Below are 18599 nucleotides of genomic sequence, written 5' to 3'. Positions count from 1 at the left end.
TATTAAAATCTCATCTCTGAGTGTCAAATTTCTTCTCTACTATTCAGACATGATTTTCTGCCATGGAAAGGCAGGATAAATTGACACATGGCAGCTATTCCACAATATCCTCTTTTATGTACACTACCCTTTAGTCTGTCAGAAGTTTATAACTGAGGATATTGGGGCCTGTAAAGGATATTGAATCTTATAGACACCCATAAATTTGGAGTGTATGAGAACTGGGTCACTAATGATACTCAAAAGAACAAGCTTAAAGTAACACTGTGTGCTTTGAATATGTGTCTTTTTTTGTTATTCTTTTTAGACACTTGGCATTCTTCTCATGTTTTCCCTCCTCATGAACCTACCTCTCATTCCCCTGAGAACTTTCACTATTCTGTAAGTGTACACACCGCCACCTTTCCTGCCTTTTCATCTCAGCTCTCATAACTATTTCATCCCATGTTAGTTTCCCTTTTTTTTTCCTCTATGTGAAAGCTGCTGCATGCTGAGTAATTCAGTACATTTCCCTTCTCCCTGACCCTCAAACCCTTTTCCAGTATTTCCTACAACAGAGTATGAAACAATTAAGTCACAGTGTATTAATTCAAGGACTTCTCAAATGTCATCTACCTTTTCAGGGGCAGTAGCCACAGTTATCAATGAAGGGACTCACATTTAGTAAAAGCAACTCTTTTGCAGTCTTGGCACACTTCTTCATAAGGCATCTGACATAATTTAATCCTTTGCTTGCTCACTACAAATGTGTGCATCTCGTATGTACGTATTTGCTATTTTAAATACATAATTCAGTATCAGAAAATGTTCTCCTGATATGGTCAAATGCTTATGTGTACAAATAAAGTGTATTTGTGTTATTGTACAAGGTATTAAGTATGTTGAAGTTAATTTGACAGACATATATGCTTAAATGCATTGTGTTTTCAGGGTGTTAATTTGAAATCTGACTTTTTGCTTAGTCAAACTCTTAAAGTGTTCCCAACATTTCAGTACAACCAGCAGCTTCTAACAGATACCATAGAAACCTTCAGAAAATATTTACCATAATTTTTCTTATGTCCTCTTCCCTTTCTGGAGCAACATTTATAATTTTGCAGTGGTCTAAGACTAGGACTTGATATATATACTCCAGAGTAAAAGATTATTTGAATTAAATATCCCTACAAAATTTCTACTTCAACAAAAAAGATTATATTTTGACATGAAAAACTGATAGTATTTGACAGAGAGTTTGTATTAATTGATTAACATCAGTGTGGGCTTTTTAGATTTCTAATTTATCTTTTTTCTGAGAGAAAAATCAAGCCTGTTAAAGGGCAATTGCAACATAATTCTTAACAGCTGAGAAACAGAAATAGATTTTATAAGGGGCAGTTGTTTTACTGCACATTTTCTATAAAGTTGTCACATGAAAAACATACTTGGCAAGTTATTCAATTTATAGACTTATTGAAGATTTATAGCCATTCAAGATGCTTGCAGTTCTCACAGGTGGCATAACTGTGCATGAGGCAGAGTGCCAAACAAATAGCAGTAGTAACTATTCAACAGTGTGTGGTGTTTGCAATAGATCAGGGTGATGTGTATCAGTTTACTTACAAATGTAATCCATTTGATTTCACTTCCATTCCAAAACACTTACTTGACCTGAGACTTGGCACACTATGCTCCAACTCAAGACTAGCCTATTTAATAAATTGACAAATGCTCTATAACAGGAGCTAATAATGGAAACATGTTCACTGTGAACTAGTACTCAACTCTACAAAAATTCTGGATAGCTTTTGTACCCTGAGAGTTGTTCATAGCTGAAATAATTTCTGTGTTTATACTGACATTTGCACCGCTCTCCAAAGTGTTTGAGCACTCCCCCATCTGTGGTTTAACTGCAGCACTTCTGCACAGATAAATCTTATTTCAGACAGTAAAGGCAAAATGCTGACAAGAGGAAAAAAGAAATGTTCTCCCATGACATGTGCAAATGTTTCTTTGTCTTTTCTGGGATCATATCTTGGTTTATGTGGAGACATTGTTAAGAAAGAAAACATTTTTAGGAACTTGAAAAAATAAATTCATTTGTAGTCTCCTTCATCCTCTTAGTTTTCATCAAAAACAACCAAAAGTAATTAATTTAAATAATGAAATGAGCTCAGAAGAATTCTCTGAAACAAGCTAAACTAAAGATTTTTTAGTTACCAAATCAAAGGGACACAATGCCCTCGGTTAGGAAACTCCAACATGGTGGATAAAATTTGACTAAGAATCTAGGTTAAAGACACATCCCATTACACTTTCACTTTCTGACATGTATAATATACATGTAACAGCAGTGCCCTAGTCACAGTGAATTCTAAGGAGTTTTTGAAAGAATTTAAACAATTTAAAATTATTAATAAACATTTATTTACTTAAAGCTTTAATACAAATTTTGTAATTCCATCTGGTTTTACATGTATAGGCATAATTTATCCTTCAGGAGAAAAAATGGATTGAATTGCTGCAAGATTTCTAAGCAGCAAATGCTTCGTAACAGAAATGCAATGAAGAAATGTCATTCATGTGTGAGCAGGAAACATATAAAATATTTTGTGGTAGTGGATCTACTACATAATGCCCAAAGTACACAAAGGAATGGTCCCACTTCTCTTTTCTGGGGCAACTAGTGGTAAAAGACAAAACCTAATGGTAACCTGACCTGGTTCTGTTGCTTGTCAAAGTCACCATGAAGCTGATCAATATACCATTTATTTTTCTATCTCATGAAATGCTTTGTTCAGTTCTGGTGAAAAACACAGAACAGGAGCTTTGGGACAGTTGTGGAGACCAAATATAGTAAGCACAAAGCATTCTTGATCTTTTGGGAGGCTATTCCAAAGATGCAATGTCCCAAAGAAGCCATGGAAAATGTTAAGGCATAATGTAAGAAAATCCAGCCACCTGCAGTGACTTCAGGAATGGAAGAACTATGCCTTTAAAAAAAAGTGAAACTAAATCAGGAGCATTGTCAAAAATTGCTAGGCCTGCAAATAAGTCTGGACTACAACACTTCCTAAATGTTACATGGTAAATACAGAATATTTTTATCAATTTTATGCTAGGATTCAGAGCATAAATATTTTTCTGTCTTCTGTCATAAGAACTTTTCTGAATATTTCAGTGATTCAAAGTCTCCCTTTTGCTTTAGCAGCATATTTTTAACAATATGAGGCTACTAGAATTTGGGACTTGAAAATATCAAACTAGAATGGTTTACTCAATTTTCTTTTTGAAATAAATGTTCAACTTTTGGTTCCTTTGTCACATGAAAAACATACTTAGTAAGTTACTACAGAGAAAAAAAGTGACACATACGCCTTTTCAAAAAACATTCACCATTGAAATAAATACCTACAAGTGGCATGAAAATCCAGACACTTCTCAGATATACACAGAAAGGAGCAACCACACTTCCTACACGGCACATCATGCTTCCACTTCCAACAGCAAGTGATCTACACAGAAAAGAATTTGAGTAAGAATTCTGGCAGTTAAAGGAAACAATTAGAAATGCACAGACACTTAAAACATCAGTAAGATTTGTGTCTTTAAGCAATTATACTAAGAAGCTGTTGCTATGTCAATGTAAATTTATATTGTAGTGAAATTCAGCTGCTTCTGTAACTAAGATTAAAAAAATAATTATCATTCAGCAGAGATCATGGGATGAATAACCAGGACTTATAAGAAAGGAATAAAAAATGTTTAAGAAAGTATTGAGTATTCTTCTAGTTCCCCAATGGAACCTATCAATGCACATGGAATGCAAAATAAATAAAAAACTATGGTACAGCTAAACTCCAGACAGCTCTGAGGCAGCTGAGGAACTCGTCCCATCCCAGGTCTCTCAGATCACCACCACTGAGATGCCAAGAGCTGCTGGATCTTATGTAGAATAACAAATTAATTAACGAAAATTAATTAATTAATGAAAAATATATAACTGGCAAAAGTTCTTACCTTACTATTGTTGGGTACAGTTCTGCTGTGTAGAGATATATAAGGCCAAATGCCACACCTATGGAAAATTTTCCAGCCATATTTGCTAAGATAATTAATATATTGAAATCCTATTGAAAGAGAGCACAAATAAATATATCACCAGAAAATTACACCCTTCCAAACATAATTTACATTCTTCAAAAGCTGTGACTCTTCTTTAAACAATAAACAATACTCATTGCTTGCTTTTTAAAAATTGCTCAGTAAGTTACTAGTTTCCATATCACTTTTTACCAGTCCTGGTTCACTGAAGCCCTGGGAGCATTTTATGTGTGACTCCAGCAATGAGATTGAAATTTGTACTGAAAATACAAAAAATCTATCTTAGTCTGGCAGCTGCAACTTAAAACCAGCCTTTAATTAACTATTCTATGATTTAGAAAGAGCAGCTGCATCTACCAACTTTAGAGCCTTTAAAATCAATTTCTGCTATAGGAACACTTCCAACCATACGTGACTAACCTGAGGTATGAACATAATTAAAACACAGATCAGTGCACTTAAAATAAGGAACGGAATGAGTGTGTTTCTCCTTCCCAGTTTGTCCATCGCAACGCAAGCAATGATATAGCAAGGCAACTCCACAGCACCTGTCAGTATGAAATTATCTCAGTTTAAGCCATGATTACACATATTCATCTCATAACTGTAACTTCCTCTTTATGAGGAATTTATCTGATCTAGGGGGTAGTAAACAAGTAAAATCTAAAGATAACCAGTGTGTTGGGCTAGTTCATTTGGTTACAGAAAGTGTGACAGAAGGCAGAGAACAGCCTAAAATACAGAAGTGGGAGTGGAGAAGGATAAGGGAAACAGGTTTCATAGCACAGAGCAGCTCCAGTTCTCTTTGGGGTGGAAAATTACAGAAAAGAGCAAGGCCACAGTTCTGTTTCTATGACACTGATGCTTCTGTCTGAAAGCTCTACATTTGCTGCTCTTCTCCTTCAGGTATTTTCACATTAAAGCTCAAGTGTGCCCGGAGGGAATATTGCTGCTGTCACACCGACACACCTCTCAGGATCTGCCAGCTTCCACCTGGATAGGGAATGGTAGCCACAGATGCCTCTGCCAGCATCAGCTCAAAATCATCTCAAAGTAAAAGGCAAGAAAGGTCTGTCCACATCCAGTTTTCTGAGTAAGCCCCACTAATACAGAGCTTCCTCCCTTCTTCATAAAAAAAGAGGGCTTACAATATGCCACTCGTAATACAGATTATCCTGTCCTAATATTTCTTTCCAGAGAAAAACTGCTGCTGCTCTAAGGACCTGGCATTTGGCTAGACCTGTTTGCACTGTGTAAACATAATTTGCCCCTAGACAAACAATACTGAGCCAAAGCCAGTTTGGACATGTTTTAAGTGAATTTGCTCAGGAAGAATGCTACTATGTCCAATGTAAAATCAAGGAAGAACATAAGATACAGCCCTGAACAGCCTGGATTCATTTATTAAGTACATATAGTATGTCAATACACCTGTAATATCCGGAAACAATCTTTTGGGGTTGTGTTGGAAAAAAGCAGGTTGTAATTATTTGGTGTCTGTTAGTCTGCTAAAACATTTTTAGAAGAGATGAGTACAGTGTACTCCACAATAGCAGTTTAGTTATCTGGGCAACACCAGCACCCACTCTTCAACACATCAGTCTAACAATACATGGACAAAACAAACTGGAATAATGAGAACCCCAGTCCTTCTGTGAGCCTGTATACATGATCAGTCACATTCACTTCACTCAGAGTACTCAGCTGCACAAAGCAAAGCACATGATTTAATTCTTCACTGGCTCAGAGCTGCAAGTCTGATCTAGAGTCTTCTGAAGTCAGTGGAATATTTCCACTGATGTTAACAAACTTTGGATCAGGCCTTGAATGCACTGAGCTGCCTTTATAAACAACTTACACGCCAGAGAAAGATTACAGCCAGAATGATAAAACTAAAGGAGTATTACAACTTAATTAAAAATACACTTCTGAGAAAACTAAAATGACTCTTCCTTCTGACAATTATGATTATGTTTTCCAAACAGGCAAACTCAATATATAATGACTGTAAGTGATAAAAGGAATATTTTTTCCTCCCATTTTCCTAGTTTGTGCCTTTAACAGAGCTGTGTGAATTTTGTGTTGCTTGTCTTCCTGCTTCCCCTGGTGTTTGTGTGGATCTATTATAAGCTTCCAAGGCAAAAAAAGAAGACAAGCCAGAATATGGTTTTACAATCAGAAAGACAAACAGAGAAGAATTCTGTGCACCAACAAACTCTAATTTTTTTTTTCTCAGATACAGTGAAATTTGGAGTGAATGATACTGTGTTAGTCAACTTTATGAAGAATTAGCAAGAAACTTTTCACAATTGAATGAACAAAGTAAAAAATTGGTTGTCAAATCTATAGACATTTTTAAATGCTATGTTCCAGTTCTGTCATTAACAGAATAAGGTACAAGAATATTTACCTATGAGAAAGAGATTTAAATATTCATTGCCTCCTAGACTGACAGAACTGAGGGAGAAGACGTAGTACCCCAAGCTCCCAGTGAACCAGATCAGCCAGACTGTGATGGTCCTTCTTGCAATTTGCCAGTTACAAAACAGGTCTAAGATGTTGTGCTTCTTTGCTGAGGATGTATCATCATCACCTGTTCTGCCACTGGCTAGATCATCTTGTTGGACTGAGAACAGTTCAGAAACTTTGCAGGGAGTGCTGACTTTATTCCATCTTGCCATTGTATCAATCACTTTTTGTGCATCTTCATATCTTTCCTCTGACAGCAGCCAAAAAGGTGTTTCTGGGAGCATCCAGCAGCACAAGACAAAGGGAAGAGTTGCTATGGAGAGAAATATCTGATAGACCCACCAGGTCCGAGCCAAAAATCCCACGAGTGCCACAATCATAATTCCCATAGCAAAAAAAGCATGGACATGCATAGAAGCCCAGGTTCGTGCTTTAATGCCAACAAATTCAGTCACATAAACAAAAGCCACAACCAGATAGCCACTTGAAACCTGGGAGGGTGGGAGAGAGAAAAGAAAAAAAAAATCCAGAGTGAGGTTTGTTTCTACTATCCCTGTGCACCAGCAGTAAAAAGAAGCAGCTAACAATGTTCTACATCTGTGTATGTTAAATTGTCACCGCGCTGGCCTGTCTCACACTGACAGAAAAAAAGGCAACCATGAAAACGAATCAGCTGGAGAAAAAAAAAATCACTCAAACCTTCAGACTGCCTGGACACTATTTAAAAATGTAAAGTGAATTAGGATGTTTCTCTGTAGTGGGGGACAGCCAGCAAGAGACACCTGTGAAGAAACAATTTGCTGATGTCATTAAGGCCTTCTCCTCCAAAAATCAGGTCCCTTAATGACATAACAAACTGGATGCTTGGGAAAGAGAGGTCCCCTGAAGTAATTGTCACTTCTGAAAATCTTGATCTCAGCTTTTAAGCAGACTGTTAATAACCTGCATGTCAGAAAACTGCACATTTATGAACAATTACCTTCCACACTCTTGTAAATGATCTCATTAAATCAAAGTTTTTACAATATTGGAATATATACACAATATATACACATTTACAGGTTCTCATGTGAATGCAATTACTGGCATGTTCTACATAATAGTATTTCTTCATTGAATATATATATATTATTGAATATATATATATATATTTCAATTTCTCAAATAGCACAACATCAAATTCCTGGTGTCATAAAACATTGCAAAACACAGCTGGAGAATATAGACTAGAAAATATTTCAGTATATTGCTTTGATTATATTGATTTGATTTATATTTGAGTATATTGATTTGATTTTCCCGTTAAAAATATTCCAATTAATAGTCTCCGATTCTCAACCCACTGATAGGAAAGCTGCACTGACCACAGTGGCATGGGGCTACAGTTTAGGACTGCACCTTGCAAATCAGTCCCAATGGCCAGATAAAACCTACAGCATCGGTCTGTATCTCCAGATACAAGGTCCTGTCTTGACTAATGCACTGTCAGTAGGAACAAAATAAATTATGGGAATATTTTCAAATAAACAACCCATGTTCAATAAGTTAGATTTTTTTGTGTTTATGCATTATGTAGTGAAAAGTTCAAGAATGTATTTTGGGCTGTAAAATAGTTATTTAAAATTGGTTATTATGTATAAATATTGAATATGTGTCAGATATTGGATGTATACTACACATACATAAACTTGTGTGTGTGGGTCTGCATAAACACATATACTGAAATACCCTTAAGTACAATATAAAACATCTAGGTGTTGAATATATCTGCCTATGTATTTAGTATTCCAGATACAGCTTAAAAGACCAAAGAGATGCATGGAAGAGAAAATGTGCATCTCTCCTCCATCACTCAAAACAGTAGAGATAAAAATAATACTTATTATAGATTTGCTAGTTTAAGAAAAAATATATTCCATTTCTAACAATAAGGAGAAATGCAACAGCAGCTGCAATGCAGAATCCAGAGTTTGCTGCTCACACTTGGTATTTAATTACCAGTCCAGCAGAGGTTGGGATGGAGGAAGTACCAAACACTGCTTCATACAGACGCTTTCTATTAATTCAAAGAGGAAAACTGCTGTGGTCCAAGAACATTCAGACTCTCCCTGCTCTGCTGAAATAAGTGCAACAGACGGGGCTTTAGAATAATGAAGTAGGAGAGGAAATAATAACAAAAGGGAGGTTTTCCTGAGAAGGGGTAAGAAATGACATGGAAAAGGGCCAGGGTGAACTTCCTTTCTTACCATAGCGAGGAGAAAGCGCACAATCACGAAACTGTAGTAGTCAAACGTGAAGGCCACTGCAATGCCAAATACAAACTGACCAGCACTTGTGAACCATATAACACGCTGTCTTCCCAGTCTGCAAATCACAGCAGTAATAAAATCATCAATAACCACAAACATTCTATTAAAATACACCTGCAGCTCCAGAGAGCCTAGATGGAAGTTAATAACTCACCACAGAAATTCTGGTTCAGTTACCTGTATTAATTTGTCAGTAATTCCAGATTCCAAGAAAAAGGATGAATGGAACTTCCATTCCACAATTCTTGGCTGGAAACAATGTGCAGTGAGCATTACATATGTTCACCTCCAGTTTTAACTTCTACATAACTGATTGGCAATTTTACTCTTATTTATGAGGACATAAATCAGTTTTTCAGATATATTAAGTAGCATCATGTTAATAATTTCTGACAAAAGTTAGCTGTGATAACATATGCCATCTTTTGTCAAAGTAACAACCAATTTGGATAGTAATGAAAGGTCTCTGTACCTTTGTTCAGTTCTTTAAAATTGAATTCTCTAACAAATGACAATCACACAGTTCCCCATAATTTTCTGATTTCTGACAGCACATATACATGTATATAAAAACACAGAAATTCAGAAAGAAAGTAAACTAATGGCAAAAAAATCATGTCAAATACTAGCTGCAGCAGGAGATATACAAGACTCCATTGGGAATTCACTACATTCTAACTACAAATGCTTTGTAACACAAACTGCGTGGAATTATTTTTCTTCCCTGATAATAATTCCTTGGTTCTTATTTCCTCCTCCATTGCAAACAGCTTTTCACAAATGGGGATATTACTTTTAGACAGAGAGTTTGAGGACTTTTGGACTGTTTATTTTATGTGAGTATTTTGTACTCCAGTGAAATTCCTCCTGTTTTTTCTTAGCCTTGACCCAAAGTCATGATTTGGTCTTTGATCCCCGCCAGGAAAGATCCCAGTAAGTCTTAGCTTTGTGAACTCTTCTGTTGGGAAATCTGTTAATTGGTAATGGGAAGGATACACAAGCTTATTTCCCATGAGCCAGGATGTGTCAGAAAATAATAACTTGCAGCTGTAAATTCTGCAGCTGTAAATCTGCATCTCAGAATGTGTGTATTATCTTAACTGGTTGTCCATGGGTTGAATTAATGGAAATGAGAACAATACAATCCTAACCTTATAAATCACATCCAAGTATTAACTAATAAAGTTATGAATTATTTAAATGGACTAAAACCAGATGTTGGCATTATATTCTGGTTTTGTATTAAATACAGTTTTACAAAGCCTGGGATTGGGAGGCAGATTGATTCCATGTGTTCTAAAAGCCAAATTAAAAAGAAATATTCATCATTGCTTTTGTATTCCCATGTTGTGACTGTCACACTGTAGTGTTGTGCTAATGAAGGAAAATCAGAAAACAACACGTCTGATCTCCTTGTTCTGCTTACACTCTTAGATGTGGGATGAAATGTCACTCTCCACCCAACAGAACTGTCAGTCAACAAGCTCCTTTATAGAAGGACATAAATAACTCTAAACCAGCCTTCAAAGCAAAGCACAGGTACAGAAGGTGCCCAAGACAAAGCTAGGTTCAACATAACTTGGATATTTGATTCTCATATGACAGACAGGCATGGCTGGGTGCTCTCTGAGGCAGGAATATGCCCGTTCGTGTTGAGAGAGAAAACCAGCTGAGGCAGGAGGCCACAGATGTACACCCTGAGGCTCACTGCTGCTTCTCAGTCCAGCTCTGATGCTGGATTTCAGTGCATGGTCTGAGATAACACTCAGGGAGGAAGCGTTGGACAGGAATGGGCCTTGGAACTGTGAGCAAGAGACTGCTCGGGTTGAGTCCCTCCAGGACTGATGCTCCTCGTGCTCAAACAGAACTTTGTACATGCTGGTAAATGAGTGAAGCTGCAGCACAGCTCACCCACGCCCATTTTGCCTCTTATGTTCACAAGCTTTCAGGAGACTGAAGTTTAAGCTAATTTTTCAGGGAAAACCTACAACTGGACAGCAAGGAACAGTAATATATGGGTGTTTTTTTTAAGAAGGGGGGACTTGATTAAACCCTCAAAGCCTTTGCATCAGCTCCACTGAGCTGTACTCATGACAGAGGTTAGGAAAGGTGATTTTCAAATACATGGTATTTAACCTTCTAGTAGCCCTTCAGCTGTTTGTCATATTACAAAAAAAAAAAAAAAAAAAAAACAAAAAAAAAACCCAAAAACAAAAACCAAAAAAACAAAAAACATCTGCATTTCCACATTTCCACGAGGAAACTTTTCTCATGAAAAATGAGGTGAAAATCTACTCCCAGGTTTTACCATTGCTATTACAATGAGCTATTTCTATTCCTGTCAAAATAAGTAAACAAACAAACAAATAAATAAAAATCTAAAGGCAAATACTAGCTACACAGGGCAATTTCAGGGATCAAGGCCTAGAACAATGGATGAGAAAGTGTGAAAAAGTTTTAAAAGTAAATGACTTGAGAATACATTTTAAAATTAGGACTTGTTATAGGAAAGAGAAACCAAGTTAAACAGATCTGTGAATAAAGCAATAACCAAACCTCCTGAATGTTGCATATGTAGTTATGAATACACAATGAATGGAAACAACAAAAACATGTAGATACACATGGAGTTACTGTAGTCCGAAGAAACAATTTTCAGAGGACGACACTGTACCTGTCAGCGATGTCACCAAAAATCACTGCTCCAATCAAGACTCCAAGCATGAACATAGGCTGGATTAATTTTGCAAGCCATTCTCGGTCACAGACCAGATCCCACTGCGTAACAACAGTGCTCTTCCACTTTGTATCATCATAGAGAAATCCATCAGAACAAGGAAATACAGACTTGTTGCCTTTGTATTCATATGCCAGATCCAAATTGACTTCTCGTTTGGACCTGCTGCATTGATCAAGTTCCCAAATTTCTCCATTTTCCAGCTGGACTACAATGTAGTTTTCTGTTGATGTCCATAGTGTCCAGATGTCCTCTATACTCGATGCAGAGGAGTTGTGGAAAAGAACACTACTCACATTTCCAGGGAACCCACATACAAAGTTAGGAGTAACAGCCATGAACACAGATGCTAAGTAATGGATACCACATGACATAGCTTGAAAGACAGATGCAAAATAAACACATGCTTGAAATCTGTAAAGGGAAAGAAAACATTTTACTGAGGAAAAGCCCTCTACTCATGAAAAAAATATTCAGCATAATTGTTTGGGTAGATCAGTAAATGGAGTTATCATTAATGTGTCTAGTGTTTTGTTGTGTGGGGCTGCTTCAGTATTAGCTAATCTCTACAAGGGAGATGAGAAAGATGAGAAGAAGATCCACAATTAGGAATCTATTGTTAAGAAATGAGTGCTGCTCTTAGTTATGTGTTCAGTCATACAGAGAAAACAATTTAAAATGAAACAGTTCTGACCTTAAGCACTTAGTTTGAAGCAGCCTTCCACCCTCCAATTCTCTGTAGCACATCTCCTTAAAATAAGGCTTTAGATTACTTGAATGCTTAGAAAAACCAAAATGTTGCAACCTCGGGTTCTTGGGGACAGAGATATGTGCATCAAATAAAACAAACCAAACACATTATGACCCTCATTCCACCTAATTGTATCTCTGTAGCCGAATTCCATCTATTTTCCATCTCTCTTTATTGCAGCCAAAAGACAAAGAGAGATTACATGTAGACACACGTAGAAGATAGAATCTGAGCAATGTGAAATGTTTTGTAGCAAAACAGAGCTCTGAACTGGGTTGGGTTTTGGCTTAAACAGGGTGTGCAGTTATCCATTAAAGATTGTATCATAAAGCAAACCTAGTAAAAGAATGTTTTATGCACAGCCTGAATTTTGGCATTTTAACAGCTTTTAAAACTTGCTTGAGATGTAAGTAAATCTTAGTAAAAAAATTGCATGTGTTCAGAATTTCAAAAGACTTGCAATGAACTCTAGTGTCACTGTATGCAAATTCTAGACCATTTCTGATAATTTAAGCATAAGGAGTCGTTTTCTCAATTAAATGTTTAAATTATGCATATAATTAGTACAACATCTGTTCAGAAAAAACAAAAAAGCTTTTGTTCTCCTCCCTTTTTTATTTCCTGAAGGCAAATCAATTGCAATAATTTGAAGTATTCAGTGAGCTTCTATACATATATTCTTCCTGCAGGATGCAGCAGGCCTTGGCTGTGTGAAACAAAAAGCAAATTTTTTTTTTTTTTTACATGATCAGAGGCTATCTCTGCTGAAGTTATAGGAAATAATGTCTAAAACCTATTGCCTTGAAATGTCTTTTGGGAAAAGTCAGAGCAATTCCAATCCCTGTAACAAATGCAGACTCTAGATACTCCTTCTCCAAAATGTATCTAATCTAGCCATGAATTCCCATAATATAAATCTCAACAGTACATACTCTAGGACTTTTAAATCTATCATCAAAATTTCTAAGTAATTTTGAAACTGTCTATAAGCAAAGTATTGAAGCAGAGTTCTCTTGTAAAGCACACCTCCATTCACCATCGTTATTCTCCTCTGCCTTTTAGCTTGATTCTTATTTCGTTGGTAAATGCAAACCCAGTGGCCTATCCTGTCCTTCCAATGGCATTTGACATTGCTGTTGTTCTGCTGCAGTGCTTTTTATCCCCCTTTCTCTTGACTAACAGTTCTATTGACTTTTCTACAGCAGTCTGAGGAGTGAGTTGAATTGCTAAACCCACTGTGGCAGCTCAAAATCTGGCTCCACTTCCCTCTGGAGGATACTGCAAGGCAATCCTCACACAGGTGCTGTGCTGCTCCTTCCCGAACAAAACCGAAAGATATGGTCAGGAGAAACTGAACATAACCACAGCAACCCTTTAAGTCTATCAATTCTCTCTCAAGAGAACAGCTTCTTGAGGATTAAGTAGCTAGCCATAGATCAAAGCAAGGCTGAAACAGCTCTGAAAGGTGTTTGAGCTATCTTGGGCCATAAAAAAAAAAACAAAGGTTATTTTGAAATGTAACCCCTGGGACCCTATTGATGCAGACAAATATGGTCACAATGTTTTTTTAGTTCCTCTTCTCTGGTTTCATTTTAAACTGTTCCCATCAAAAGACACAAATTCATTTTAAAAATAGCAGAGCACGACCAAATTCAACAACCTGGGCTACTGTTGCAGTATGCAGAATGCTAGAAAGAGATAATAGTGAATTAAACCCCTAGAAGCTGTCATCTTCTACTAGCTAGTAAAAAGTGGCATACTTGGAATCAGGGTCCCCAGTATTTGCAATATCTGTCATTATGCATTAGAAAATTGCGGTGTCAAATAATCCACTTGGTATTTCTGAGAGAGACGGAGAATGAAATAATTTCAAACTCTCATACACACCTCTTGAGTTTCCTAATCAGTTCTTTCAATACAAGAAATATCAGGACCATCATTTATCTTCATCTCAGTAAGAGTGAGTAGGAAAAATATATTTATGCCTTTTTTTTTGTCAGAGAGGCTTAAGGGAGATAACAACTTTTAAGGATAGAGTCTGAGAAGATGGCATGAAACAATCCACTACAGAAATTTTCACAAATTCAAAGCCCAACAGTATCACCAAGGCTATGAGCAGGTCCGGTTAATATCTGCTCTCACTACTCACTTGAGAGTTTTATCTTTCCTGAACATTTCTTGTGATCATACTTCAATGACCATTTTGACAGACCACTCCACTGTCAAATCTTTCTGTGGGAAAGTTTCTCATTAAATCTAATCTCTATGTCCCCTTTTCAGATATAAGGCTATTATTAGCTTATAAAACACTCTGGTACAACCTTGAATAAATCTTCCTTTTCTTTTATCACTTCATTGTACAGAATTCTGAGTTCTCCTCCTCCTCCTGTTACTGCCTACAACCATACTAACTGCAGTCTATTACCCTTTCCTTTTCTTTGTGTCCTTTCTATCCACCTCTGTAAAAAGCAATACAGGATTCATTTTAAAGAAATATCTGTCAGACAATATTTCACCCATCTTCCAAGGGTTTCGCTTACAATTAGATATAGCTTATTCTTGTAAAAACATCCTTCCGCTTCCAATGTTATGAAGATCTTACTCAGTTTCATCAAAGAAATCCACTCTGTAGCATCACTGTTTTTCTTACCTAATTTGCAGCATCAATGTTAAGCAAACACAATAAGTCAGAATACCAGATATACATGAACAGAGGTAATTTATGCTGAATATGACTTCATTTAAGAATAGGAAAATGGGTTTTTACAGCAAAATGACCATGTTAATCAGAATTTTGCAGGCAGGATTGCATTGCAGATTTTAACCTCTACCTGCTCAATAAAAGAGCCAAGGAGCAGGCAGGGGGAGCTGGGATAGGGAGGAATAAGGCCTGATGAAAAGCATTTGGAAACACCAGGGTCTGAAGGCACTCTGCACCACACTAAAAGGCTGCTTCCCTGCCTGCAAAAACTATTTACTGCTGTCTCCAGTAAAATTCCACACTGGGCTGGCTAAGCCCTTCTCTGTATATACTCTGTATGTGCATATTTTTGTATATACAAAACACAGAAAAACTACCCTGAAAGCCCTGTTTTGCTGTGAAGGAAAAACCCACTGCTGACTTCGGCAGTGTTTCAACAGCATTCTCACTGGTCCTAGATTGAAAAGCCCGACCTTATGAGCTTCTGGCAATCTCCCATGGGTAGGAAGAGCTTTTCTTCCAGAAAGACCAGTGGTATAAATGTCAGGAAATTCCTTAATCTGTATAGTTACCAAAGAGGAATGAATTGGACCATTAGGGACAACATAGGGAAAGGATGAAAAGTGCATAGGGAGGTCGATGTGTAGGGATGTAGGAAGGTAAGTGTGTAGGGATAGGAGGTGACAGGAGAATACTACAGGTTCATGGAATTTTACTTTCCAGACCAGCTGGAGATTGAAAAGGAACAAAGACACAGGTCCAGCATCAGGGCAGACAGGGTTGCTGGAGCAGAGACTGGGGTGGCAGAGTGCTGAGCGAGGAGGAGCGTAGAGCTGCTGCCTCCTCTGTTGCCACCTGGGATGCCTCCCTTTGAACCCCTGGGTACATGAGCTGCATCTCAGACCCTGTGCTGTGGCTATGTGGATGCCCTGCCCCGGTCTCAGAGCCCTGGGACAGGTCCTTGGCTCATGGTCATGCCATGGCCCAGCAGCCTCCGGCCTTTGTGGGAGCCTGGAGCAGCTCCCCGGACGCTGTGCGGGGCCAGGAGGTCACAGCACAACATCTACAGGTCATGCACTTCACTGACCTGTGCTGGCACAGGGTAAAGTCTAGGCTGTCCTTGCTCCCCACTGTAAATTATTAACTTCTTCCCGAACTCTTAATTTAAGAACAGCAAACCAATAAGGAAGTCCTTTATTACTGAGCTTAAAGCTCTCTGTTGCAGACAAATATACACTATAATCCCTTTATTAACCACACCAAACTCAATGTTAAAAGTTAAATTTCCCTGAATAAAGAAATACTGTTGTTCATGCATTGAAATGGTAAGAAAATACCATTGCCGGAGCAAAAACCACTATTGAACTTCACCAAAAAAAAGCAAATTCGGTGATTTATTTTCCAGGACTGATCTCAAAAAGGACAGATTTTGGCAGTAGGGTTTTAGATACCAGTCATCTTCACATACACATAACAGATTATAGAACATACATTGTTGCAAATAATCTAACCTATTTTACAGATGTGTTTTCCTTTTTAAAAACCCCACTTTTTGCCATTTTAAAAAAAGTACTGTGAACATGATGACTGTCCTAAAAGGTATGATAATTTCTCTCAGTGTTTTTCCATCTCTTCAGTGACTTGCCATGGGAGATAATTATTTGGCAAGTACATTTTTTCACTCTTGCCAGGAGTGTCAAATATAGAAGTCAAGAAGACTTTATAGGTTACTGCTCCAGTATAGAGATGCTTAATGGATGCCAGAAGTCAAATGAGCCTAAAATTGTCTTCACAAAAGCAAGACACAACATGAAAACATTCCAGTCCCTCTCAAAATATTTGTGATATTTCTCCACAGTATTTTTTTTTTTTTACTTTGCAGCTTATAGTAAAAAAAGATTTTTGCATTTTCTATTTCCTCTTCACAAGTTCAAAGATCAGGAAGAAAAGCAACTGGTAATATCATGTCACTACCTGAATATGAGAAATACTGTTCCATAAAGACAATGAAGTAGATCTCAGACCACTGTTGCTCCGGCTGTAATCTCATGGCACAACATCTCTGTGGCACTGTCACTGCAAGATATTTTCTCCCTTCTCTTTTGCCACTTTATTCCCCCCTTGAGACCCAGTACATTCTAGCCTCAGCTGTAGTGGTATTTCTTTTGTGGACCATCTGTGAACTTTGTCTGGCAAGCTGATCTGACTTGAATAAAAAAGTCAAAATAAATATTTAATTTTTTAAAATGAAAAACAAAACCAATAAGCTAGACTAGTTTTTCAGTCTAATTTATATTACATCCATGCAAATTATCCACACCAGTCTATTTGGAAAGTCATCCATCTCACACACAGAAAATACTTGAAGTGCACATTGCCACATAGATGTTAGAGAATAAATCCCCAGCCTCAGAGTACTTTTAGCAGTGTCAGTTATTGAAGTGTACAGCAGGGACAAGACTTGCTATTGGACACTAATTTTATGTTAAATAAAATATGATTCTGATTTCCTTGTTTGTCCATCAAAAAGAGAAGAGGAGAAATTACCAGATACTCATCAAAATCTAATATAAACATCTTAAATAATTTTGGTGTAGAATAGACTCACAAAACTGTTCTGTGATTAACAAAATATTTGTACTACTCCACAGGCTTTATAAGAATTATTTTTCTTCTTGTCTTGTCAACGACCTCATCTGTAAGTTGCTTAAGTCAGAAAACAGTATGTTTTTGTTGTGCAGTGTACACTCAACAGGATAGATTCAGTGGAAAGAAATTTCCAGATATTTACTATTTCTGAAAGAATTTGTGTTCAGTAACCACTTTAACCTCTATATTCCATCCTGGGTTGATTGGGTTTTTTTTTGGTTTTTTCATGTGAGAAAAGCCATTCAGCATTCTTTCCACTCTAAACCAAAAAGCTATGATGCACTTCCACATTTATCTTTTGAGAGGAAAGGAACTGAATGTGACTCAAGAGTATTTTTTCTATGGTGCAGAGATGCAGATTTGGAAGCAGCCTTAAATATACAACATGCACAAGCTTATTTGACTTATGGTGTCAAGAATAAATTTCCTTCCCTCCTAAGGTCAGTTTGAACTATGCTGAGAGTCTCAGCTCACATGGTTTTTGTCAGAATTTGTTTTCAGAGGCAGAAGATGCTGTGTTTGATGTCCAGTTTAAACCTATCAACAGCACAGATGAAACACAAATAAAGGTAACTGTGGAGATCAGGAAGATCTCAGGAATTAAATGCTGTCATCACTGACAACGTGTGCATCAATGTGCAGTCACCAAACATCAAACACCAAATCATTCTTACATTTAAAATGGATTCTCTCAAGAATTCACTTCCATCTCATTAAACTTATGCACATTAGCCTTTGATTAAGACAAGTTCAGCATTTGTTCACCAGAGTCAAGAAGAAAAATACATTGGCTGCTCACTACTCTGCATTTGGTATGACAGATGAAGGAAGTCACATCAGCATGAAAATAAAGAAACAGTGCTACGGAATTAAGGGCCATACTTAAAAAAAAAAACTATA

At 37.1% G+C, this 18599-nt stretch overlaps 1 protein-coding gene across 1 annotated transcript in view; it reads right to left on the bottom strand.

Annotated features, from left to right (window-relative positions):
• Window positions 1–18599, bottom strand: part of SLC22A16 (solute carrier family 22 member 16) — a 35168-nt gene that overhangs the window by 5953 nt on the left and 10616 nt on the right. Inside the window, exons 2-7 of the mRNA XM_053939142.1 lie at window positions 11536–12012; window positions 8799–8916; window positions 6494–7043; window positions 4504–4631; window positions 4000–4109; window positions 3395–3494 (exon numbers count right to left, since the gene is read on the bottom strand). Of these exons, the coding sequence (XP_053795117.1) occupies window positions 3395–3494; window positions 4000–4109; window positions 4504–4631; window positions 6494–7043; window positions 8799–8916; window positions 11536–12012 (1483 nt within the window). The remainder of the gene's footprint in view (window positions 1–3394; window positions 3495–3999; window positions 4110–4503; window positions 4632–6493; window positions 7044–8798; window positions 8917–11535; window positions 12013–18599) is intronic.

The sequence above is a fragment of the Vidua chalybeata genome, chromosome 3, assembly GCF_026979565.1.
Source record: "Vidua chalybeata isolate OUT-0048 chromosome 3, bVidCha1 merged haplotype, whole genome shotgun sequence".
Classification (NCBI taxonomy): domain Eukaryota; kingdom Metazoa; phylum Chordata; class Aves; order Passeriformes; family Viduidae; genus Vidua; species Vidua chalybeata.
This window is presented reverse-complemented; position numbering and strand designations above follow the sequence as displayed.